Here is a 26,938-nt window from a genome sequence, read left to right as displayed (position 1 = left end):
CACAGCTGATGTCTGGCTCCTCCCCTCAGTGCAGAATTAAATTAAATTATAATTATAAATAAATAATAGTTCTAATTCAGAATTAAAAATAAATTAAATTAAATTCTTTACCAAGACGGCCGAGACTCAAACTCGTGAACTGATTCTCCTTAGGCAGTAGCTGTAACCATTGAGCCACTGCATCTAATGAAAAGTATAGGAAGATTTGGTAATCTTGACATCTGTTTTGCACTTGAGAATCCAGAAGTGGATTATTCAGCTACAAAGAGGAGAGAGAGAGGGAAAAAGAGAGAAAAAGAGAGAGAGAGAGAAAAAGAAAGAGAGAGAAAGAAAGAGAAAGAGAGAGGGACAGAGAAAAAGAGAGAGAAAGAGAGAAAAAGAGAGAACAAGAGAGCGAGGGAGAAAGAGAGAGAAAGAGGGAAAGAGAGAAAAAGTGAAAGAAAGAGAAAAAAGAGAGAGAAAGAAAGAAAAAGAGAAACAAGAGAGAGAGAAAAAGAGAGAGAGAAAAAGAGAGAAGAGAGAGGAGAGAGGAGAGAGAGAGAGGAGAGAGAAAATAGAGAGAGAGGAGAGAGAGAGGAGAGAGAGAAGAGAAGATAGAGACGAGAGAGAGGAGAGAGCAATGCAGCCTCATTCTGTGAACTGCTCCGATTTTATAGGTGTGTCCGCGGCTCACAGCTGATGTCCGGCTCCTCCCCTCAGTGCATCAATAAATTAAATTAAATTATAATTATAAATAAATAATAATTATAATTTGAAATTAAAAATAAATTAAATTAAATTCTTTACCGGGACTTGAACTCGTGAACCAATGCTTCTTAGGCAGTAGCTCTAACCATTGAGCCACTGCCTCTAATGAGAAGTATAGGAAGATTTGGTCATCTTGACCTCTGCATTGCAGAGTGAAGTCTCCGGTGACAGCGCGGCTCACTTCAGGTGCTGCCTGGAGAGGACACAGAGTGCTTGTGTTCTACGGCGCTTCCTGTCCTCTTCATGTAGCAGAGCTGACAGTGTCGTGTGGATTACTTCAGACTTGGATTGTTGTTTAAGGATTAATAAAGAGGTAAATGAGGGTTTTTTTGTCTTTTATTCCAAATAAAGGATTTTTCATTGTGTGTGTTTATTTACTTTCATTTACAGGTTAATCATGGAAGGTATCTCGGGGACTGTGAGGTAAATCCGGAGATATGACGATAAATCATGATATTCAAGTTATGTCAGGAAGCCCTCTCCTGGTGTCACCCCCCCTTTCCTTCACACAACTCCTTCAAGCAGAAATTTACCACAGGGATAAACGGTTTGTTTAGCAGATAGGTGTCAAAGGAACTGGTCTGTGTTCCACTTACACCTCCAACAGCCATCTCCTCTGATATGGAGATTAGTGTTCCCTCAGGCCTCTAAAACAAAGAGAGAGAGGAAGAGCCCCTGGGAGCTGTGTCCGCTCATCAAAGAAAGTGGACAGTGACCTGGCAAAACCAAAAGGAAACTAATCACCACAGGAGAGCATACTGCTGGCTCCGTAATATCATACCCAGTTATGATATTACCGTGCGTCTCAGCCATACACCCCCTACATCGTTAAAATCGGGACTTCGAGCCGAATCTGGGCATATCCTCGGAGTGTATATGGCACCCTGGGGCGGCGAGATATAGAGCACTGCTAGTAGGAGTCCGGTAAATGAGTCGTGCTGGGACTCAAAATGCAGAGGGGACCCGGGCGGATCTGATGGCACCAGAACCATCCCGATCGGACCTCCCAGTCCGGAGTTGCAGGTAATAGCCCCTTCTGGGATATTACTCTGACTCCATGCAGGGGGAGTGGCAGTGCTTCCCTGTGAGGTCACTAAGGTAGGAGGGGACCTGGATTTGCCCAGGTTGATAACCCTACTTCGGCCATTTTCCAGTGTTCTTTCGCTGGGGGTCACGTGTAGGAAACATCTGTGGGAAGGATCCTAGAAACCTGGCCTACAGCGCCCCCCTGTGGCCAGACGCACAAGGTAACTGCTGGAACTGTGTATGCCTGTTTGTAAACCATGCTTTATCTGTAACTGTACTCTGACATATGTATATTCTGTAGATCTCCTATTGTATATATTGTAGTTTCTAGTGTGCTTTAGGCTGATTAAATTATATAATTAATCTTGGGCTGTTCTGTTATCTCGATCGTGAATCCCACGTCTGTGTGTTCGGCTAATAGTTACCGTGAAGCGGTTGGTGGCAGCGAGTTGTGCCAAGGATTATTGTGGGGAGGCCAGTGAGATTCGGGGAGGTTTTATATATTCCGCCCGCGGAGGTCGGGGGAATATATACCCTACTCTCACCGGGGACCCTTCAATAATCGGCATAAGTAGTATAGCGGCCTCCTTGCTTATTGTTGGGCAATTCCATAATTGGCCTGACTATAAGAGGGGCGCTAGAGAGAGCGCATCACGTGCTCTGTCTGTCGGTCGGGAGGTATAAAGGAGGGGTGACCCCCACTTGTTACCCCCCGATTGTGACGTACTGGTAGCCAGCGCGGGGGATTTCTGAGTGACCCCCCCGGTGGTTCGTGACAGGGACACTCCTCTCATGATTAACTCCTTTATTACCCCGATTGCCACCGCACCAGGGCAATTTGGGATGAGCTGGGTAGAGTCCCGGGACTGCCGCATCTAATGGATGCGGCAATTCCGGGCGGCTGCTGGGTGATATTGTTAGGGTGGTGGGCTCGACATAATGTGGCGCTCCCCTTTCTGACAATTCCAGCCTCCAGCCGTGCGGCTTTATCTTGGCTGGTATCAAAATTGGAAGGAACCGCAGGTTTGTTTTGTTTTTTTAAAATTATTTATTTATTTATTTTACTGCACGATATAGACCCTCCCACCAGCGGCTGTGATTGGTTGCAGTGAGACAGCTGTCACTCATCGTGGGGGCGTGTCTGACTGCAACCAATCATGGGTGCCGGTGGGCAGGGAAAGCAGGGAATACCTGATTGAATAATGAAGCAGCAGCCATTTTCAAAAGAGGAAAAGCCGCCGGAGATTTGGGACAGCCGTGCAGCGAGGCGCCCGTGATCGGTGAGTAGGAAAGAGAGAGGGATTGTGCTGGGGACGCAGGACGCATGCAGATACGCAATGTGCGCACGTAGCCTTACTGTGAAAAGCCATGCTTTTGGTGAGCGAATCGTTCTCGAACGGTAACTCGAACTGCCGAGCTTTATGCAAATTGTTCGAGTTCGTCGAACGAATCGAACACCACCCAAAATCACTCGAACTTGAAATTGGCGAACCTTTCGACTCGAACATCGCTCAACTCTATTCACTATTCTCACTATTCACTACTTCAATAACACGTTAGATCAATAACATCTAAATGGATCCTTAAATCTACTCTCTTCAACGTCCACTAGAGGTAAAAAATGGAAAAACATGTTCTATCGGAAAACCGCATCAATCAATTTTCCCCTGTTCACATATGACATCCTAGTTGAAATTCAAATCGCCATGCAACATTATAAATAGGGATGCGCGAATGTATTCGCCACTATTCGGTATCCAACGGATAACAGGCTATTTTCACCATTCGGTATCCGACGGATAAAACAACATCCGCTCCGATACTTTTATTTTAATTTCTGACTTTCTGGCGCCTGTTTTCCAGCCAATGAACACATCTGATATTGCTTGCCCTCACAGTAACGCCGCAGCCATCTTTGTTGTGGTGTTACTGTGATGCACAGCGTCATAGGGGCCATATATGCCTGCGGCCATTTTGTGAACACGCAGTGATAGGGAGCTGGCAGTGCACATAGATTGTGCTGTGTGCGGGAGAGCGTTCTTAGATCCAACTAATAAATAGTCTTTCTAAAGGCTGAACACAGTGTCCAGTAGCTGCTAGCAGCTCCATAAATCGCTTTTTCGAGAAACAGAACGCAGGTCTTTTGGTCTCTCTCTCTCTGTCTGTCGGTCTCTCCGTCTACCCCCCTCTCATACTCACCAATCACTGACCGATCACTGACACGGCGCTGCACGGCTGGCACGGCACGGCTTCTCCTGCTTTTGCAAATGACGGCTGCTCATTATTCCATCTCGTATTCCCTACTTCCCCTGCCCACCGGCGCCTATGATTGGTTGCATTCAGACACGCCCCCACAGTAAGTGACAGCTGTCTCACTGCAACCAATCACAGCCGCTGGTGGGCAGTTCTATGTAGTGCAGTAAACTAAATAAATAAATAATTTAAAAAACCGGCATGCGGTCCCCCCTTCATTTTGATACCAGCCAAGATAAAGCCACACGGCTGAAAGCTGGTATTCTCAGAATGGGGAGCCCCATGTTATGGGGAGCCCCCCAGCCTAAAAATATCAGCCAGCAGCCACCCAGAATTGCCGCATCCATTAGATGCGACAGTCCCGGGACTGGCAATCGGGGTAATAAAGAGTTAATGGCAGCCCATAGCTGCCACTAAGTCCTAGGTTAGTCATGGCAGGTGTCTATGAGACACTCCCAATGATTAACCTTTAAGTGAAAGTAAATAAACATAAACACGAAAAAATCCTTTATTTGGAATAAAATAAAAAAAACACCCTCTTTCACCTTTTTATTAAAATCCCCAAATACCTCTCCAGGTCCGGCGTAATTCTCACGAGGTTCCATGAAGCATCCAGCTCTGCTACATGAAGCTGACAGGAGCGGCCGTAGAACACCGCCGCTCTCTGTCAGCTTCACGGAGCAACAGAAGTAAGTCGCGTGATCAGTGGTGACGTCACTCAGGTTACCCGTGGCCACCGCTCTCAGGTGGAGGACTTCAGCTGGCCGTGGGTAACCTGAGTGATGGCAGCGTTGATCGCGCAACTCACTTCAGTCACTCAGGGAATTTGCGGTCACCGGTGAGTCCTTCACCTGTGATCGCAAATCAGACTGCGGCACACAGACAGAGCCGCATGATGACAATGAAGTTGGGTGAAGTTCATCCGAGTTCATTTTGATTGCGCGGCTCTGTCTCGCAGCCAGCCATGCTCTATGCTCTGCTTGCTGTCAATAATTAGAAATATTCCCCATCATCTCTGCTTGCTGTCAATAAATTGAAACATTCCCATCATCTCTGCTTGCTGTCATTGAATGGAAACATTCCCCAACACGTCTGCTTGCTGTCAGTGAATGGAAACATTCCCCACATCTCAGCTTGCTGTCAATAAATAGAAACATACCCCATCATCTCTGCTTGCTGTCATTGAATGGAAACATTTCCCAACACGTCAGCTTGCTGTCAGTGAGTGGAAGCATTCCCCAACATCTCTGCTTGCTGTCAGTGAATGTAAACATTCCCCACCATCTCTGCTTGCTGTCAATAAATAGAAACATTCCCCATCATCTCTGCTTACTGTCATTGAATGGAAACATTCCCCAACACGTCAGCTTGCTGTCAGTGAGTGGAAACATTCCCCATCATCTCTGCTTGCTGTCAGTGAGTGGTAACATTCCCCATCATCTCTACTTGCTGTCAGTGAATGGAAACATTCCCCGTCATCTCTGCTTGCTGTCAGTGAGTGGAAACATTCCCCAACACTTCTGCTTGCTGTCAGTGAGCGGAAACATTCCTTATCATCTCTGTTTGCTGTCAGTGAATGGAAAAATTCCCCAACACGTCAGCTTGCTATCAGTGGTTGGAAACATTCCCCAACACATCAGCTTGCTATCAGTGATTGGAATATCCCCACCATCTCTACTTGCTGTCAGTGAATGGAAACATTCCCCCCCTCTCTGCTGGCTGTTAGTGAGTGGAAACATTCCACATCAGCTCTGCTTGCTGTCATTGAATGGAAACATTCCCCAACACGTCTGCTTGCTGTCAATGAATGGAAACATTCCCCATGATCTCTGCTTTCTGTTATTGAATTGAAACATTCACCAACATGTCTGCTTGCTGTCAGTGAGTGGAAATATTCCCCATCATTTCTGCTTGCTGTCAGTGAATGGAAACATTCCCCACCATCTCTGCTTGCTGTCAGTGAGTGTAAACATTCCCCATCATCTCTGATTGCTGTGATTGAATGGAAACATTCCCCAACACGTTTGCTTGCTGTCAATGAATGGAAACATTCCCCACCATCTCTGCTTGCTGTCAGTGAGTGGAAACATTCCCCATGATCTCTGCTTGCTGTTATTGAATTGAAACATTCCCCAACATGTCTGCTTGCTGTCAGTGAGTGGAAACATTCCCCACCATCTCTGCTTGTTGTCATTGAATGGAAAAATTCCCCAACACATCTGCTTGCTGTCAGTGAGTGGAAACATTCCCCACCATCTTAGCTTGCTGTCAGTGAGTGTAAACATTCCCGATGAGCGTTTTGGATGCATTTTTGACAGTGCGGTCCCACTAGGCTCTTCTACATCTCCATACAACATGGCTGGCTGCGAGACAGAGCCACGCAATCAGAATGAACTCGGATGAACTTTATCCAACTTCATTGTCATTGTGCGGCTCTGTCTGTGTGCCGCGACCTGATTTGCGATCACAGGTATAGGACTCACCAGTGACCGCAAATCCCCTGAGTGACTGAAGTGAGCCGCGCGATCAGTGGTGCCGTCACTCAGGTTACATGTGGCCAGCTGCAGTCATCCACCTGAGAGCGGTGACCGCAGGTAACCCGAGTGACATCACAGCTGATAGCATGACTCACTTCAGTTGCTGCGTGGAGCTGACAGAGAGCGGCGGTGTTCTACGGCTGCGTCTGTCAGCTTCATGTAGCATAGTTGGATGCGTCATGAGACCTCGTGTGGATTACGCCGGACTTTGAGGGGTATTTGGGGATTTGAATAAAGTGGTGGAAGAGGGTGGTTTTTTTTTGTCTTTTATTCCAAATAAAGGATTTTTTTCGGGTGTATGTGTTTATTTACTTTCACTTACAGGTTAATCATTGGGGGTGTCTCATAGATGCCTGCCATGTTTAATCTAGGACTTAGTGGCAGCTATGGACTCACATTAACTCTTTATTACCCATATTGCCACCGCACCAGGGAAATTCGGGATGAGCCGGGTAGAGTCCTGGGACTGTCGCATCTAATGGACCGCATCTAATGGATGCGGTAATTATTGGCGGCTGCTGGCTAATATTTTTAGGCTGGGGGGCTCCCCATTGCGTGGGGATCCCTATCCTGAGAATACCAGCCTTCAGCCGTGTGGCTTTACTTTGGCTGGTATCAAAATTGGGGGGACCGCACGTCATTTTTTTTAAATTATTTTTTTATTTGACTGCCCTACATAGACCCGCCCACCAGCGCCTGTGATTGGTTGCAGTGAGATAGCTGTCATTCAGCGTAGGGGCGTGTCTGAATGCAACCAATCATAGGCGCTGGTAGGCGGTGGAAGCAGGTAATTCGAGATGGAATACTGAGCGGCCGGCATTTTCAAAAGCAAGAGAAGCCGCAGTGACTTCCATGAGCTTGAAGGATGAGCCGGAGCAGTGTGACAGCAATACAGCGCCGCACCGGTGATCGGACAGTGATTGCTGAGAGGGGGGGAGAGGAAGAGACCGACAGAACAGAGAGACTGAAAGACCTGCGTTCTGTTTGTCAAAAAAGCGATTACTTTGGTTTGAGAGCTGTTCTGGTGACTAGGTAAATGCCGCGTGCTGCTCTGAGCACGTTATTCAAAGACCCCAAAAATGCAATCTTGCACCTTCTACAGGCTGTGCCCATACTGTTTTTGCCTTTTCCCATCCAGTTCAGCCTTTTCCTCAGTCACCACAGCTTGTCGTTAGGTCCAACGTGAAATTATTTGAGATTCCCATAGACTTACATTGCGCATCAAATATTCGTGAATAGTCTAGGGGGCCCTTTGCACACTACAACATCGCAGGTGCGATGTCGGTGGGGTCAAATAGAAAGTGACGCACTTCTGGCGTCGCTCTCGACATCATAGTGTGTAAATCGTTTTAACTACGATTACCGAGCGCAAAAGTGTCGGTATCGTATGATCGGTGTAGTGTCGGTCATTTTCATTATTTTGGCTGCAGCAACGGTACGATGTAGTTCCTCGTTCCTGCGGCACCACACATCGCTGTGTATGAAGTCGCAGGAGCGAGGAACATCTCCTACCTGCGTCCCGTCTGCAATGCGGAAGGAAAGACGTGGGCGGGATGTTTACGTCCCGCTCATCTCCGCCCTCCGCTTCTATTGGCCGCCTGCCGTGTGACGTCGATGTGACGCCAAAAGTCCCTCCCACTCCAGGAAGTGGACGTTCGCCGCCCACATCGAGGTCGTATGGAAGGAGGCGGGTCGCCGGCCAGGGCGACGTCGCAGGGCAGGTAAGTGCATGTGAAGCTGCCGTAGTGATAATATTCGCTACGGCAGCTATCACAATATATCGCAGCTGCGACGGGGGCGGGGACTATCGCGCTCGGCATCGCAACATCGCCTTGCGATGTCGTAGTGTGAAAAGGGCCCCTAATAGCGGCGACCTATTCGTCGGATATTCGTTGAAGCGGATATTTTGGTATTCGATCATCCCTAATTATAATTCATGGCAACAAAAAAAAACAAAAAAACAAAAATATGTGGTATTGCCATGTTCAGAAAAGTCCGATCTATCAAAATATAAAAGTAATTAACACGATGAGGAGAATAATATCTCGAGTTCTCTTTTACCAAAAAATGTATGCCCTAAAAACCATGTTAAAATTCTGGGGTTTTTTTCCAGTTTCTGCACACTTGGAATTTTTTCCCCATTGTACAGTATACTCTGTGGTAAAATTAATAGTGTAATTCAAAAGTGCATTTTGTCCCACCAAAAACAATGCTTCATATCTCTACATGGATAGAAAAATTTTAAAAATTATGGCTCTGAGAAGGGGAGAAAAAATGAAAAAGCAAAAAAGAAAATTGGCTGCATTACGGAGGGGTTAAGAAGTATCTACCTCTTTTTCATAGTACCAAATGTTATTGGAGAATTACAGTGCCTTGTAAAAGTATTCACCCCTTTGCATTTTTCATGTTTTGCTATCTCACAACCTGGAATTTCATTTTTTTTTTATGGTTTGCATTAGTTCATGTAAAGAACATGCCTACAACTGTGAACATTTAGTTTTATTTTTATTGTGAAGCAAACAACAAATAGGACAAAACAACTAAAAACTTCAGTGCGCATAACTATTCACGCTAGGTCAGTACTTTGTAGAGCCTTGTATTGCGGCAATTACAGCTGCAAGTCACTTTGAATACATCTCTTTGACTTTTCCACATCTTGCCACTGGGATTTTTGCCCATTCCTCAATGTCAACTTCTGCAGCAGGATGGTGCTCCATCTCATACATCCATCTCTACAACAAAGTTCCTCCTGGCAAAGAAGATCAAGGTGCTCTAGGACTGGCCAGCCCAGTCACCAGACATGAATATCATTGAGCATGTTTGGGGTAGGATGAAAGAGGAAGCTTGGAAGACAAAACCAAAGAATCAAGATTTAAGCCTGCTTTACACGTTGCAATTTCGCATACGATATCGTATGCGATTTGCAACGCCCCCATCGTATGTGCAGCATGTTCAATTTGTTGAACGTGCCGCACAAACGATTAACCCCCGTCACACATACTTACCTTCCATACGACCTCGATGTGGGCGGCGAACGTCCACTTCCTGGAGTGGGAGGGACTTTTGGCGTCACATCGACGTCACGCGGCAGCCGGCCAATAGAAGCAGAGGGGCGGAGCTGAGCGGGACGTAAACATCCCGCCCACCTCCTTCCTTCCGCATTGTGGGCCGGGAGCCGCAGGAGACAGGTGAGATCTGTTCATCGTTCCCGGGGTGTCACACACTGCGATGTACAATTCGTCAGGAATGAACAACGTGCATGCGATGAACGCTTTTTCATTCAATCGCAATTGCACGTCGCTGTCACACGCTACAACATACCTTACGATGCCAGATGTGCGTCACTTATGACGTGACCCCGCCAACACATCGTAAGATATCTTGTAGCGTGTAAAGCGGGCTTAACTCTGGGAGGCATGTAAGACTGCATTCTTTGCTATTCCTGATGACTTCATCAATAAATTCTATGAATCATTGTTGAACCGCATGGATGCAGTCCTTCAAGCTCATGGAAGTCACACAAAATATTAAATATGGCTCTAATAGCACCACAACTTCATTCACCAATGTTATGCTAGATATCTTTGTATTAGAAGTTAATTATTTGTTTGAATTTCACATTACTTTCTGTGGGCGACAAAACTTTTGTCTTGTCAAAATCTGACCTTTCTGTGTTCATTAAATGATCAATATTTCAGCTTTGCAGCAACTTTATTTTCATAACCTAAACCAAATTTTGAGGGTTTCAGCTTTCAAAGAAGTAATTTATAAAACCAATGGATGAATTTAAAGTCAGGTTATAAGCTTTTATTTACATAACATGGATAAGCGACAGAACCTCTGCCAGGGACTGTAAACTCAAAAAGGCCGCAAAAGACAATAGTGGTGGATGATTGCAGAATACTTTCCATCCTTCACAACATTGACCCATGTGAAAAACACTCTCCAGGAAGTACCGTATTTTTCAAATTATAAGACACACTTTTCCTCCCAAAAATGTGGGAGGAAAATGAGGGGTGCATCTTATAAGCCGAATTTTGCTTACCGGGGACAGGTGGAGAATGGTCACAGATTGCAAGGGCAATTCTGCGGGCTGTAGGCTGTGTGTTGTGGACAGTGCTAGTATTCGCTGCGGGTGGTGAGGCAGGAGCCATCCTTAAAATGTCAGTGGTTCAAATAATGGCACACAACGTCGGTGCATGTGCAGATTAAGCGTTCAGCTCAAGATCTCAGCTGCGCATGCACCGCCTCTCGACGATCGCTCAATGTGCGCATGCGCCAACTACGAGCGCCATTTCTTTGAAGCTCGCACTGCCAACAGTTTTTGGAGGTTCCTGCGTCACAGCGCTTGCAGCAAGCATCCGCGACACTTACCGCACTACCTGCAGCATCGTCCTACTCCACCACCACCCCTGTCTCCTGTGACCATGCTCTACCACCACTGCTGCCCCCCCCAGTAAGACACCACCTTCATTACAAGAAGGACCCCATATTTTCTTTATTTGGGGTGCATCTTATAATCCGGTGCATCTTATAAAACGAAAAATACGGTAGGTGTTTTAGTATCTAAGTTTACCATAAAGAAAAGACTTCATAAGAGCAAATACAAAGGGTTGACTACAAGGTGCCATCCATTAATCAGCTCTAGAAATAGAAAGACCAGATTAAACTTAGCCGAAAAACATCTAAAGAAGCCTACCCAGTTCTGGAAAAGCATTCTTTGCATAGATGAAACTAAGATCAACCTGTACCAGAATGATGGGAAAAAGAAAGTTTGAAACGGCTCATGATCCAAAGCATACAACATCCTTTGTAACATATGGTGGAAGCAGTGTGATGGCATGGGCATGCATGGCTTCCAATAGCAATACACTGACTTTCAGGCTCCATATCTTACCATCCACTACAGCTTTGATAGTGAGACTACCTTCATTTCATAGGCAATCATCTTGGCTATCTCATACATAAACTTGACTTGCAACTATTTAGCATATGATTAGTTATGTAGATTCTTGTCATGATACTACATTGTTACTGTTTTGCTCTTGGTGGTGGAAAAATCTTTTTCTTCCTATATACTACAAATTACAACCTATTCTCACATTCCCTAATAGCTCAGTATGTTATTAGGTTGATTTAAAAGGTTACAAGTTTGAATTGAAGAGCAGCCTTTAGGAAGATTTCCTAAGAAAAGAAAACAGCATCATTCAGCTCATCAATAACTGTCTCTTGGCTAAGACAATTGCCAAACTGCTTCATGTAAGTACAATGACAGTTGGAAGAATACAAAAAAAAAATCCATCTATCCATACAAAAGCCAATAAATGGACGATTAGGTAAAATATCGGAGTCAAAATGTCGGCTTAACAGAAAGTCTATTAGTTCTGGCGTGACAAACATGGCAGTGGAGGTGGCTCTTTCGCTTCGTAATAGGGAGATCACAGATATCCATGTAAGCACCCTGCAAAGCACATTACACAAGTCTGAAATGGTGGACCGAAAAAAGGTGAAGAAACTTCGAATTCAGCATAGTCATAAGAAGCGTCAGCTCGAATTTCTAAAAACGTAGACAGTAGAAGATTGGAAACTCGTGATTTTTAGCGATAAGACGATAGTCGATAGACTAGTCTCTGATGGGTGCAAATGGGTCTGGAAGAAACAAATGAAAATGGGGCTATTGGATCTAGAAATTGAAGGAGCTGTCAAGTTTGATGGAGGAAGCTTGATGATACGGGATTGTTTCACATCCAAAGGTGTTGGATACTTGGCCAGGATTGATGGTGTTCTCAATGCTGAGCTATATGTGAGTATCCTACAAAATGTGTTACTTTGTACACTGGAGTACTATGGATATGTAAAATACAACATCGTGTTCCAGCAGGACAACAACCCAAAGCATATGTCGAGATTGGCAACTAAATTGTTCAATGACAATGAATTAAGGTTGCTTTACACGCAGCGACATCGCTAGCAATGCCGCTAGCGATCGCACCCGCCCCTGTCGTGTGTGCATCACGGGCAAATCGCTGTCCGTGGCGAACAATATTGCTAGTACGCGTCACAGGCATATACCTTACTAACGACGTCGCTGTGGCCGGCGAACAAACTCTTGTGTAAGGGGGAGGTTCGTGTGGCATCACAGCAACATTACACAGCGGGCCACCAATAGAAGCGGAGGAGTGGAGAGCAACCGCATTAACGTCATTCCCACCTCATTGCCGGAGGACGCAGGAATGCTGTTGTTCGTCGTTCCCGGGGTGTCACACGTAGCGATGTGTGCTGCCTCAGGAACGACGAACAACCTGAGTCCAAAACGAGCAACGATATTTTGAAAATGAACGACGTGTCGACAATCAACGATTTGTGCCGCTTTTCGGATCATTAGCGGTCGCTCGTAGGTGTCACACGCAACAACGTCGCTAACGATGCCGGATGTGCGTCACGAATTCCGTGACCCCAGCGATATCTCGTTAGAGATGTCGTTGCTTGTAACGGGGCCTTTAGAGGTGCTGGATTGGCCTCCACAATGACCAAACCTCAACCCAATCGAATACTTGTGGGTAGAGTTGAAGAAAAACCTGTGTACATACTGAAGTGAGTCGGCCAGTGTACACCAACATTGGGAAAGTGTAGTAGAGACCTGGGATCAGATTTTGGTCGAAAATGCTTGAACATAATAGAAATTCCCAGAAAAATGTAGGCAGTGTTTTAAACCATAGATAGATTTACAAAATACTAACAAAATAATAAAAAATTTCATTTTAGGAACAAAACGGTAACAATGCAGTGACTTGACAAGAATTTGCATAATTAACACTAGAACTACTGGACTCGTGACACCTATATAGAAATACATAGTGCAAAGTAGTCAAAATTACTACCTCAGCAGTTCTAGTGTTAATCATATGTTTAATAGTTGCAAGTCAAATGTATGTATGAGATAGCCAAGATGTTTGTTCATAAAATGAAGGTAGTCTCATGCTCACAGCTGTAGTAGATAGTGAAATATGGAGCCTGAAAGTGAAAAGTTCAAAACATTGTTACCGTTTTGCTCGTCACTGTACACTGGTGTTTATTGATGATGTAACTAAAAACAAATGCAGTCGGGTGAATTCTGAAGTGTACAGAGTTAAACTTAAGGCAGTGTCACATGCGCCGATATATCGTGCGATCGCACCCGGCCCCGTCGTTTGTGCGTCACGGGCAATTAGTTGCCGTGACGCACAAAGTTGTTAATCCCCATCACGCGTACTTACCTCCCTAACGACGTCACTGTGGGTGGTGAACATCCTCATCCTGAAGATGAGGGACGTTCAGCGTCACAGCAACGTCACACAGCGGCCGCACAAGAGAAGCGGAGGGGCGGAGATAAGTGGCCGGAACATGCCGCCCACCTACTTCCTTCCACATTGCCGGCGGGACGAGGGTAAGCTGTGTTTGTCGTTCCTGGGGTGTCACACGTAGCGATGTGTGCTGCCTAGGGAATGATGAACAACCGGCGCACAGAAGGAGGAACGACATTATGAAAATGAATGACGTGTCACCGAGCAGCGATAAGGTGAGTATTTTTGCTCGTTAACAGTCGTTCGGAGATGTCACATGCTACGGCATCTCTAACGATGCCGGATGTGCATCACAAACTCCGTGACCCTGCCGACATATCGCCTGCTATATCGTAGCGTGTGACTGGGCCTTTACTCTCAAGATTCAACCAAATGCAGCGAGGTTTATTGGACAGCGCATCAGAGTACAGATGGACAATGACCCAAAACATATTGCAAAAGCAACTCAGAGGTTTTTTAAGGCCTAAGACACACGGCATGAAAATCGGTGCAAGTGGAATGCTCACATGATCGGACCTCAGTCACAGTGACACTCGCATGACACTTGGCTCCCGCTGTGCTGCCAGCGTGAGCTGAGTATCATGCGAGGATTGCACTAGTCCCTGTGTGGCCCTGACCTAAGACATAGAAGTGGAATATTCTATAATGGCCCAGTCAATCACCAGATCTAAAGCCTGCTTTACACGTTGCAATTTCGCATACGATAGCATATGTGATTTGCAACGCCCCCATCGTATGTGCAGCACGTTAAATTTGTTAAACGTGCCGCACATATGAGTAACCCCCGTCACACGTACTTACCCGTCCATACGACCTCGCTGTGGGCGGCGAACGTCCACTTCCTGGAGTGGGAGGGACGTTCGGCGTCACATCGACGTCACGTGGCAGCCGGCCAATAGAAGCGGAGGGGAAGAGCTGAGCGGGACGTAAACATCCCGTCCACCTCCTTCCTTCCGCATTGTGGGCCGGGTGCCGCAGGACGCAGGTAAGATCTGTTCATCGTTCCCGGGGTGTCACACACTACAATGTGTGCTGTCCCGGGTACGATGAACAATATGACGTGCAATTCCAGAGACAGGTACGATGTGTATGCGATGATAGTTTTACCGTTCAATCGCAATCGCACGTACCTGTCACACAGTGCAATGTACCTTACAATGCCGGATGTGCGTCACTTACGACGTGACCCCGCCGACACATTGTAAGATACATTGCAGCGTGTAAAGCGGGCTTTAACCCCATCAAGCATGCAATTCACATGCGTAAGACAAAACGTAAGGCAGAAAGAACCTCAAACAAGCCACAACTGAAGTAAGCTACAATAAAAGCCTGGCAAAGCATCACAAAGGAGGAAACCCAGCATTTGGTGATTTCCCTGCCTTCAAGACTTCAGACAGTCATTGCCTGCAAAGGATTCTGTGCAAAGTATTAAAAACTGAACATTTTGTTTATGAGAAAGTAAACTTGCTTAATTACTTTTGAGCTCCTTTAATGAGGAGGCTTTGAAGAAAAATATCTGCAATTCCAAAATGTTTCACAGGATATTCTTGTTCAACCCCTTTAATTAAACCTGAATGTCTATAGAGTGATACCTCGGTTTTCATTGATAGTCCGTCTGAATACAATGAATGAAAACTGAAACCAGTGAAAACTGAGGCAATTATTTCCATAGGAAACAATGTAAATCCAATTAATTTGTTTTAGGCCCTCTAAAATACATGCCAAAAACACATTTTATAGAGAATAAAGATAGTGTTTAATACTAAATACAATAAGAAATAAATATAAACTGAATATAAAATACTAATATAAAGAATAAATACATTTTATCTTACATTTGTTTCATACATTTTTTAAACTGACAAGTGGGGTGATACTCACACAATTCCACATAGTGCCGGAGAATGCATGGATCACCCTTTGTTGTCACAAAATTAGCAGCGTAGTCATATGGGCATGCTGACGAAAACCGAGGCAACTAACGAAAACCAAGGGAAATTTTCAACGAATCAACAATCAACGAAAACTGAAACCAACGGTAACCAATATCAACGAAAACTGAGGTACCACTGTACTTCCATTGTATCTCAGTTGTTTCATTTTAAATCCAAAATAGTGGCATGTAGAGCCCAAATCACTAATATTTGGTCATTATCCAAATATTTCTGGACCTAACTGTAGCGTAAAGGTGAAGCATGTGAAAAAAATTCTAAGGAAGCATTCCAAAACTATACAGAGTACCTATCACCAATCTATGGCTGCCCAGTTTAATGAATAACAGAGTGGGCAGTCCAAAGTGGTATTTTTTTTAAATGCCGTTTAGTAACAAAATCTCTCAGAAGGGTCCCTAATATCTCTTGTAAGGGCCCGACTTTATAGCCTGAACTTCTCGATTGTGAGATGCTGGCATGCAGAGCTGGATTCACAATATTCTGTGGACTGTGGATGCTTTCGCAGTTAAAGATTGAGATATTGCAAGATCTTTCTTTGCATTTACTGAGTGCTGCTGCATAGTTTACTAAGCTGTGACCAAACAGTAATCTCTCTAATGATCTTACTATTCGGTAACAACTTAGTAAAGTACAAGGCAGTGCTCGATTAATGCAGAGAGCAAAATCTCTTACTTTCCTTGTGGCCGCTGAGGTTTGTCAGATCCCGTGTTGCATGGACATCAAGGAACCTTTCTGAGTAGTTTTATTGCTACATGATGTTTAGAAAAATCATTGTTCTAGGGCTGCCCAGTCTTTTTTATAAATAAAAAGGCTGGACCCAGATTCTTGAAAGGTAATCTTTAAGATGCTAAATGTGTAAATTGAAAACTTATAATTTGTGTAAACCTACAGAGGAAGGTTTTGGAGAACAAATGTTACCTAAAGAGGCTGCCTTACCATGCATCTTAGTAGGCAATAAAATCATCATTGAGGAGAGTGCCATGTCTGCTATGAAGGACCTGTCTTATAAATATATTACAAGGATGACCTTCATTTTATTGGCCACATTATAGTAATGTATGGTTGCCTGTGGCTTCCATTATAATTGTCATCTATAGCAGTCTCATCAGGGCTAGAAGAGCTCCTAACTAATGTATACAATTTGTATGGTGACAGGTCCGTGTTAAACAATTTAACAGAACAGTAGTTCCAATCAACAATACATTTTTTTACAAAATAGTATTTGCTCAAATTTCAGGGAGTGGAATTGGATTGGCAAATTAGATTTAGCTACATTTTAATTGGGGATAATTTATGCAGAACTTTCTGAATTCTCATGTTTGACTTAAGATATTTTTCTCTTAATAAACATTCATAGATGACAACCTGTTATTAAATGTTATATTTTAGTGTGGGGAATAAAGAAGATATACTACTTCTGGTCACAGAAGAAGTAGAAGAAGACGAATTGGAGGAGGAAGAGGAGGAAGAAGAAGAAGAAGAAGGAGATGAAGAAGGAGATGAAGAAGAAGAAGAAGCAGAAGGAGGAGACGAAGAAGAAGAATACGAAGAAGATGCTGAAGAGGAAACAATAAAAGATTTATTACAAAATGATGAGATCTGCTACAGTGAACAGACATGTAAGAGACGAGTAACTGATGATGATCTTATTAAAGAGGACAAAAAAAAAAGCAGAATAGCCACAAAAGACACAGAAGCGGGCATATCACCAGAAGATAGTGACGAATCAACGGACCATTTAAATTCTATTGAAGAGGAGCAAATAAGTGAATATATTGAAAAACATAAGAAATCCCTGACAAAGGAAGAAGAGAGATTATTAATTCTTGGTAAGAAATTACGTTTAGTCCAGAACATGTATATGATACCCCCTATAATCCCCTAACCAGTGCAGCGCAGGCTTGCTGTTTGTTAGACTTGTCACTCTTACTCATGCACAGCTTGTACTGCCAGTGCCCACGTCGCAGGGTTCATAGCTGTAAGTGGTTGGCACAAACTAATTGATATAAAATTATCCGATTCAATAACTGAATTAAATACACCATTACAGAAAGTCTATGTAAAAAACAGCCCTGCTACATGGATGGTTCTAACTTGTGCCAGATTGCTACTGCTTATAGAGCAGCTTTAAAAAACCTACAAATACTTTTAGTGCTTAGACAATTTTAGAATAACAATGGAAAGTATTTTGTTATGAACTTAAAGCAAATTTCAGTGAAGATTTCTATTGGGCAATGATTGTCTAAGTACTAAGAGCCCCCAAAGACATCTGCTTAAAAAAATGCTAATTTTTGCTGTTTTTTACTGATATTTTTTACTTGTGTTCGCTGCAAAAAAATGCTAAAGCAAGAAGTTGACTTTGAGGTAGTAGAAAAATCTGCTTTACATGTTAACTTTATCTTGTGTACCATATGTCTTGTTTTCTAGAGACATGATTTTTTTTATCTGAATGTTGCTTTATATTGACTGCATCCATTCTATGCTTCATTCTGTGCTTTACATATGCTCTACCAAAGGCATAGCTTGAAGCTACTTGTCTCCATTGCGTGGGTTGTTAGATGGACTATAAATTTTAGTTGCATAGTATAAAAAACTAAAAAAGTTCTGACACTTGAAAGAAACGGAAGAATAAATGAAAATGGAAAAAATGGAAAATAGCCTGGTCATGAAGAGGTTAACTTGAATTTATACAATAATGTTGAGGAATCTCATTAGTATCAATAGAATTAAAATGTGTAATAAAGATATAGTAGGAAATTACAAAACCAGTTACACTATTCTGAAAAGGTATAACATTATTTAGGTCTAAAGTAGATATTTTTCTTCTATATGCTGCATAATGAAATTTCATCTATATAATATTATTCTTATTGTTTAGAAGGCAACAAATCAGGTTTCTAGAATCTGTAAAATCAGGCTGTTCCTCGGAATCCAGTGCTCAACTTTTTCAAGTGTCATTTTATTCATTTTTTAAGGGAGTCAAATGGTGCTGGAGGGGTGAAGGTGAAAGTTATTAGAATTTTCATCCAATACATATCATTAATAAATCAAATGATATGCCTAGGTATTAGGCTAAGTTTACATGCCCTGTAGACATCCGCTAGAGCGGATTTGTTGGGCAACTGATTTCTGCCGGATCCATTTTTTATCATGGGAGTCTATGGACAACGGATCTGTTAACGGATTATTATTTAGCCATCTGTTGTACTTGCATTTGTAATGGATACATTGTTTTCTTAACGGATCAGTTATAAATGGACGGTGAATAGCAATCCGTTAATGTATCCGTTGTCCATAGACTCCACATGATAAAAATGGATCCAGCCAACATCCGTTATTTAACCATGGACAAAAAAGTTGTGTTTACGCACCTTTTTTACAAATGGGTCCATGATAACGGATGACTACACGACATGTGAATGCTTAAAAAAGGGGCTGTGGGGAGAATTTTATTAAAGGATCTGTGGTGTACTCTTAGAAAAGCTCAGTGTGGCCACTCTACACCAAGCTCTGTGGGGGTACTCTTAAAATAGTGTCTGTGGGAATACTTTTAATAAAGACTTTGAGGGGTACTCTTACAAAAAAAGGGTCTGTGTGTCCAGTGTCCACTCTGCACCAGGCTCAGTGGGGGTGCGCTAAAAAAAGAGTTTGAGGGGTACTTATTAAAGCTCTGTAGGGGTTTTCTTTAAAAAAGGGTTTGTTGGGGTACTCTTAACAAAGGCTCTGTCTGGCCACTCTGCACCAGATGGGTACTTTTATTAAAGGCTCTGTAGGGGCTCTCTTAAAAAAAAGGGTCTGTGGAGATGCTTTTAATAAAGGATCTGTGGGGGGTACTCTTAAAAAAGCATTGTATTGTCACTCCGATCACTGTTGGTGTAATACTCTGCTGGACACTCTTTATTTACAGGCTGTGTAATACTCTGCACATTTTTGGGGTGCAAAGAATGAGGAGAGCATCAAATACAGAACATGGCTGTAGTGCTAGTGCTGCTGCAGAGAGAGGATGTGGTCGCTCTGTGCCTGCTACACTCCTAAATTAAATACTGTCCTCTGTTGCACGCACTCAACAGGATGTTCTGCATAATTTATTAAGCCCAAGTACCGCTGCATGAATGGTGAGGCCAGAAGTTTTAGATTAGCTGGCTGAGAGTGCCTCTAGTTCCTTCACTTTTTATTCCACTCAGAGTCCCCTGCTGAAGGAGCAGTTTGCACCTGCGGCCCATTGGCATCTGTCTTAAGGGGGCTTTACATGGTAGCGATATCGCTAGCAATTTGTAGCGATAGCGAGCGTGTAAGTACCCGCCCCCGTCGTGCATGCGATTGTTTGTGATCGCTGCCGTAGCGAACATTATCGCTACAGCAGCGTCACACATACTTACCTGGTCGGCGGCGTCGCTGTGACTGCCAAACAATCCCTCCTTCAAGGGGGAGGGACGTTCGGCATCACAGCGACGTCACCGCAACGTCACTAAACGGACGGCCAATCAAAGCGGAGGGGCGTAGATGAGCAAGACGTAACATCCCGCCCACCTCCTTCCTTCCGCATTGGGGTCGGCGGCAGGTAAGGAGACTTTCCTCGCTCCTGCGGTGTCACACATAGCGATGTATGCTGCCGCATGAGCGATGAACCACCTGGATAAACAACCCTTACCGATTTTTGAGTTTGGGACGACCTCTCCATGGTGACCGATTTTCACCATTTTTGAGGTCGCTTAAGGTCGCTGGTCAGTGTCACACGCTGCGATATCGTTAATGACGCCGGATGTGCGTCACTAACAACTTGACCCCGACGACAAAACATTACCGATATCGTAGCATGTAAAGCCCCCTATTACACTTCACCCCTTAGCAAATCACTCAAGTAGTTTGAGCCCCAAGTCAGGCAGCACTTTTGCTTTTTAATTGCTCCGCTGGTTGGGGTTCCGTTGGCCTTCCACCTGGCCTTGACCCAGAAGTGGCAGAGATTCAGTGCACTGATGTCCAACCAATTGTTCAGTTTGAGGATGAGGATGTGGGAGGACTAGTGCACACTGTTAGCGGACCACTGCAGCACATCTCTGATGATGATGATGATGATGATGATGATGAAGAAACACAGTTGCAAACCGAAAAGGAGGGCAGGGTTGAGGAGTGGGTGAATGATGCCGGGGATGATGAGATCCCAGACCCCACATGAAGTCAAGGCCATCCAAGTGGTATGTCCAGTTCGGAGGATGAGGGGGTGTCACACTGCCGCAGCTGCACAGCAAAAGAGGGCGCAAGGTGAAGCACAGCAGCCGGCCACTACCCAGTACGTTGGCTGCTACTGCCCACCATGCTAATAGACTGAGCACACCAAAGGGAGCTCCCTGGTGTGGCATTTCTTCGGGCAATATGCTGACAAGACATGGGTGGTTTGCACTCTGTGCCGTCAGAGACTGATTTGAGGCATAAATGTTCTTAATCTGAGCGCCACCTGCGTGTTGAGGCATCTGAATGCAAAGCACAAGCTGCAATAGAGTACACTCCTGAAAACCCAGGAAAGAACTGAGGCAAGATTCGGGATCAATCCATTATTTAACAACGGACAAAAATGTTGTGTTTGCACAACTTTTTTCCCAACAGATTGCTGCTGGAACCATTGTAACGGTTGATTACTGAACATGTGAACTCAGCCTAAACAAGTTCAACGTTGAAGTAACACAGGTTACATGATCTAGACATAGAAAAAGAGGAAGCCTTCAACACCTGCCACCAGAAAGCAGATGGTCCAAAACCTTTGAGTGACTGTAAAAGACCGGCAGCAAGGCTTGGTGGCAGCATGCACGGAAAATTCATTTGCACACCAACCACTTAAATAGAACCAACCAGTAGGTTTTTCACATATAAAGTACAGGCAGCGTCATACTGGCACTAAGATGCTGATTCAAATCATACCTTCAGTTTAGAGATCGGAAGCTTGATTGCAGAAAAATCCTTTATCAAAACTTCAGAAATTACGTCAATGGTGCAGTGGCTTGAGCATTGGGGTGAGACTTTGTGGGACAGGGCCTCTGGAATGATTTATCCTCCTGCCTTGCCTCCTTTTCCTTATTTAAATTTTGTGCCATTACTGCCTTTGCCAATAGTTAGTGATGCTTTTGCATTGCTAGTGTGACATTGTGTTCAATAAAATGGAGCCAGAATTGGCGAATGCGCGTACCGCAATCTCTGGCATCATTTTACTGAGGACACTGGGGAGATGACCGAGCGGAGGCGGCGCATGCGCTGATAAAAAAAAATTAAAGAAATCTGCGCATGCGCCACCACTGCTCATATTCGTCTCCACAGTGTCTTCAAAAATATGGTTCCGAAGATCACAGTACGTGCATTCTGGCACCATTTTATTAAAGACAACATCAAACTAGCAATGCACACGCAACTCCAACAAAGGGAATTGCGGTGGCGGCGCAAAATTTATATAAAGAAAAGGAGGCAAGTGAAGAGGAATCATTCCAGAGGACCCAACCCACAAAGTCTCTCCCTCCTCAAGTATCCGATCTCTAAAGTTAAGGTATGATTTGAATCAGCATTCTAGTATGTAATATGAACCAGTCACTAGCCAATATCTCTTAAGGCAGGGGTGGAGAACGTCCGGCCTGCGTGCCGCATGCAGCCCGTGATATAATTTGATGCGGCCCTTGGGCACTTTGCCTGTTTTTTGGGGGTTTTTTTGTTTTTTTCTTTGTAGATGTGTGGCGCCCCTGACCTGGTCAGGCACCACTGAGTACTGCACCCATGCTGGGGACAGTACAATACAGGTAATCCAGAAGGCTGACCGAGGTGTGACTACACAGGCGCATAGTGATCAGGTCTCACACATGTACCTATGAGAGGACCCCTGGGGATCCCAGGAGGGGGAAAAGCCTTCACCTTCACTGGAATAGTGGAGGGGGCCAAAAGCCTCCATCTCCTCTCAAGGGGTGTGGTAAGAGAGCCTGGTTGCTAGGTGGCGTAGGCAAGAACAGGAGAGGAGGAGCAGTGAGCCGGTTCAGTGCAGAGTCCAGGGAGCTCCGAGAGGAGCTGACCCCTACCCCTGGGGCTGTTGCAGTCTGACAGCGCCCGCGCAGTGGCTACCGACGGGGGAGAACGGTCACCTAGGAGTGCTACCCGAAACCCGTCTCCAGCTAAAGAGAGAGCACAGAGTGGGAAGTAAGGAGACTGCTAGGGAGTACCAGGCCCAAACGGGCGGCAGATCCCGGAGCGGGGATAGATCCACCTTTCCTTGCTAAACCTGCCGGTGTGGGGGCCCTCAAAGCCCACACCACAACACCTAAAAGCCGCAGCCACGTAGCCACAGTTAGGGCCCATAGTTCACAGGAGGCAAGCAGCTGGAGTGATCTGGCCCAGGCAACAAGCAAACGGCAAACGAAGGGGAGAGAGGCTTCAGCAACTTCCCTGGGTGACCCCCATAGGGACTAAAAGTCGGGGTTACCCCAAACCACCAAGGGCTAAGGAAGGCGAGTTGGTAGTCACCATCAGAAGTCAGCCTGAAGGATACCTGGTTCCAGCCTGGTTCATCCCAGCTACGCCCGGGTTACTCACCCTGCCACCTGAAGTGAGTAAAACCCCTGAAAGACATCCTGCGTGTGTGGAGTTATTCTGCGCCTTGTGGTACTACGCACCTACACAGGGCCCTGGGGCTTGCCTCACTCTCAGGAGGCTATTCCAACTAACTGCACTCACCATCAGCCCCAGGCATCCCTTAATCTGCAGTGGCGGTCCCCACTGACCGCAATTCTGAGAGTGGCGTCACGACAAATAGAAGATTTCCTAACCGTGACAGGATCCAGCAGAGTGGAGTCCCTGAAGGTAATGCACCGACACTGCACTTGTGGGGCTTCACATCTGGCGTCACGAACAGGATAAGGACTAGACCTGTTCAGACAGGTGACCATGTGCCTGGGCGGTCCGCTTGAAAAATTGGAAGCGCCGCCATATTGCCACCATGAAAAGCGCGCTGAAAAACAACAGCAGCCCGCGCTGGGAGAAGTTACCGCCCACGAAGAGGTGTGGCTACCCAGAGATCCCCTGCAGAGTTCTGACCTCGCTTGTGAAGAGAGCGGAAGCGTCCAGAGACGGCGGAACGGAAAAGAAGCCAGAAGTCTGCTGCTAGAGGAGATGGCGTCTGAATGCAGAAACCCAGAGCCAGGCTCCGCTGCCTGGTGGTGTCGGGAGCTCGCCGAGTTCTGCGATCAACTGGAGGCCAGGGTCGGAAGGCTGATCAGAGAGGGACGTGCGGAGTTCCTGGGAATGACCGCGGCGGTTCAGGCCTATGAAGAGAGAGCCGCGCGCCGAGTGCCAGATCGGGCGGTGACGACTCAGACCCCGATGCTGCCACCGATGGGTGAGTCCAGTGATGCCCCTGCCAGCGCGAGTGCCCCGACCCCTGCTGCCACGTCCGCGGTCCCTGAAGAGGCGTCCGGCGCGGCGACGCTGAAGCAGGCCGCAGCCACGCCAGGTGCAGCCCGCCAAGCTCAGGCCGCCGCAGCGATGCCCTGCTCGGCCCACCAAGACCCGCTCCCTGCAGCGACGCCCAGTCCGGCCCGCAGGGAACCGGCTGCCACCGCGACCCTCATCCGCGCCGCAGGTGTGACGCTGACCCAGGCCGCCGCCATGCTAGGCCCGGCCCGCCGAGACCCTACCGCAGCCGCAACGCTCGTCCGCGCCGCAAGTGAGGTGCTGAACCAGGCCGCAGCCCCGTCAGGTGCGGCCCGCCAAGCCCAGATCGCTGCAGCGACGCCCAGCCCAGCCTGCAAAGACCCCATCGCAGCTGCGACGCCGATCCAAGCTGCGCCAGAAACGCCCATCCAGGCCGCCGCCATGCCAGGCGCGGCCCGCCAAGACCAGGCCGCCGCCATACCAGGCGCGGCCCGCCAAGATAAGATTGCATCACCATTTACCCCGGCCTGCAAGGCCAGAGCAGACACCGCTCCCCAGTCCAAGGAAGTCCCTGCAAGGAAGTCCCTGGTAGGTGAGGACCCTACATACTGGCAGCTGAAGGCTGACCTGGAGGCCAAGTTCCCACAGGAGATGGTGGACCGGTACATGCTACCTCCGCATACCCCCAAGAGGATTCCGGCAACCCCTGCAGCAACCACGCCAAAGAGTCCCCCGCCTGGGCCTGCTGATGAAAGTCCATCCCCAGCACTGCCACCACCGGAGTGCTCAGAAGAACTAAGGGGGAGGGGAGGCCAGGAAGCTGAGGAGCTGACTCAGGAGCCACCAGCAGTGGACCCATACCCAGAGCCGGAGATGTTGCCATATTCTCGCTGGGATGAAGAGGAAGACTTGTCCAGCAACCTCACCTGGGAGCCTGCCAGCAGTGAAGCAGCCACCCAGCAGAACCCAGCCCGTAGGACACGGCGCCGCAGTAGAACCCAGTCTTTCCCTGCACCGCAATCTCCAGAGCAAAGAGATGAAATAACGGCCAGAGACCTACAGGAGAAACGGTTCCTGAGAAGAGCCAAAGCCCAGGTCAGAGGACCCCTTTGTAGAGGAATTGTGGAAGACTTTAGCCTGAAGTCAGGATACGGATTCATCGTTGCACCTGGTATGAAGGAAGGTATCTTCGTCAATAGAAGAGACGTGAGAGCTCATTTGCCCAGAGGACATCCTGGAAGAAACTTAAAGATGGGAGACACAGTGCAGTTTACTATGCATCAAGGCGAAAGAGGCTGGTATGCGCTAGATGTAGCACCATGTACCAGCAAACCCCATAGCCATCCCATGCTACAAGATAAAGAAACAGATGAAGACAGAGAAAGAAAAGACAAGGAACCTACTGATGAGACTACCACTGATGACGACAGAGAGCGAGAAACCAACAGGTGCCGCAGCCCTACAGGCCCAAGCCCTGGTGAGGAGGAATCCATGTAAATAACATAAGAAATACAGCAAGTTACCAGTTTTGAAGTTTTGCAACGTTTTAAAGTTTAAGTATGTGCCCACATAAACTAATGTGAGAAATGAACCTTAAGGCTATGAACTGGCTATAGCCACAAACTCTCGCAGTGTAAATAGTTACACCAGAGGGCACCACCACCACCAGAGTCAGCCTGTTTAGGGGCTTGGCTCGTCTGCAACCAGGGGAGCACGTCCGTATATAGGGCCTTGGCTTACCTGCAACCAGAGAGCATGCCTGTTTATGGGGCCTGGCTCTCCACCACAAAGAGGGTACCTGGTCAGCATCAACTGTGGAGGCCGCCTCTGGATCCTGCCAGAAGTGGCTGAAGGCGCGGCTCCACCAGGCCAGGTATACCCTGAAGACCACCAGACCATGAAAGCCGCCTCTACATCCTGCCAGAAGTGGCTGAAGGCGCGGCCAACGTGAGAGGGTTTTGGGTGGGTTAACGGACTTGTGGGTGGAGGGTGGTGATGTATGGTACCTGGTGCTTTTAAAAATGTTTTACATGTTTTAATATTTTATGCATTTTAAAATGTTGTCTTGCAGCCCGAGGACGTGCTGGTGATAACTAAGGGGGAATGTGGCGCCCCTGACCTGGTCAGGCACCACTGAGTACTGCACCCATGCTGGGGACAGTACAATACAGGTAATCCAGAAGGCTGACCGAGGTGTGACTACACAGGCGCATAGTGATCAGGTCTCACACATGTACCTATGAGAGGACCCCTGGGGATCCCAGGAGGGGGAAAAGCCTTCACCTTCACTGGAATAGTGGAGGGGGCCAAAAGCCTCCATCTCCTCTCAAGGGGTGTGGTAAGAGAGCCTGGTTGCTAGGTGGCGTAGGCAAGAACAGGAGAGGAGGAGCAGTGAGCCGGTTCAGTGCAGAGTCCAGGGAGCTCCGAGAGGAGCTGACCCCTACCCCTGGGGCTGTTGCAGTCTGACAGCGCCCGCGCAGTGGCTACCGACGGGGGAGAACGGTCACCTAGGAGTGCTACCCGAAACCCGTCTCCAGCTAAAGAGAGAGCACAGAGTGGGAAGTAAGGAGACTGCTAGGGAGTACCAGGCCCAAACGGGCGGCAGATCCCGGAGCGGGGATAGATCCACCTTTCCTTGCTAAACCTGCCGGTGTGGGGCCCTCAAAGCCCACACCACAAC

The 26,938-nt window shown here is 46.5% G+C and overlaps 1 protein-coding gene across 2 annotated transcripts in view; it reads left to right on the top strand.

The window, feature by feature from the left end:
• The window catches only part of MYLK4 (myosin light chain kinase family member 4), a 252,149-nt gene that overhangs the window by 122,059 nt on the left and 103,152 nt on the right, over positions 1 to 26,938 (top strand). For both annotated transcript variants that reach the window (XM_075314815.1, XM_075314814.1), the window contains exon 4: positions 17,248 to 17,687. In XM_075314815.1, coding sequence (XP_075170930.1) covers positions 17,248 to 17,687 — 440 coding nt within the window. The remainder of the gene's footprint in view (positions 1 to 17,247; positions 17,688 to 26,938) is intronic.

This window comes from Anomaloglossus baeobatrachus, chromosome 6 (genome assembly GCF_048569485.1).
Source record: "Anomaloglossus baeobatrachus isolate aAnoBae1 chromosome 6, aAnoBae1.hap1, whole genome shotgun sequence".
Classification (NCBI taxonomy): Eukaryota; Metazoa; Chordata; class Amphibia; order Anura; family Aromobatidae; genus Anomaloglossus; species Anomaloglossus baeobatrachus.
Note: the sequence above shows the minus strand (reverse complement) of the source record. Positions and strands in the feature narration are given on the sequence as shown.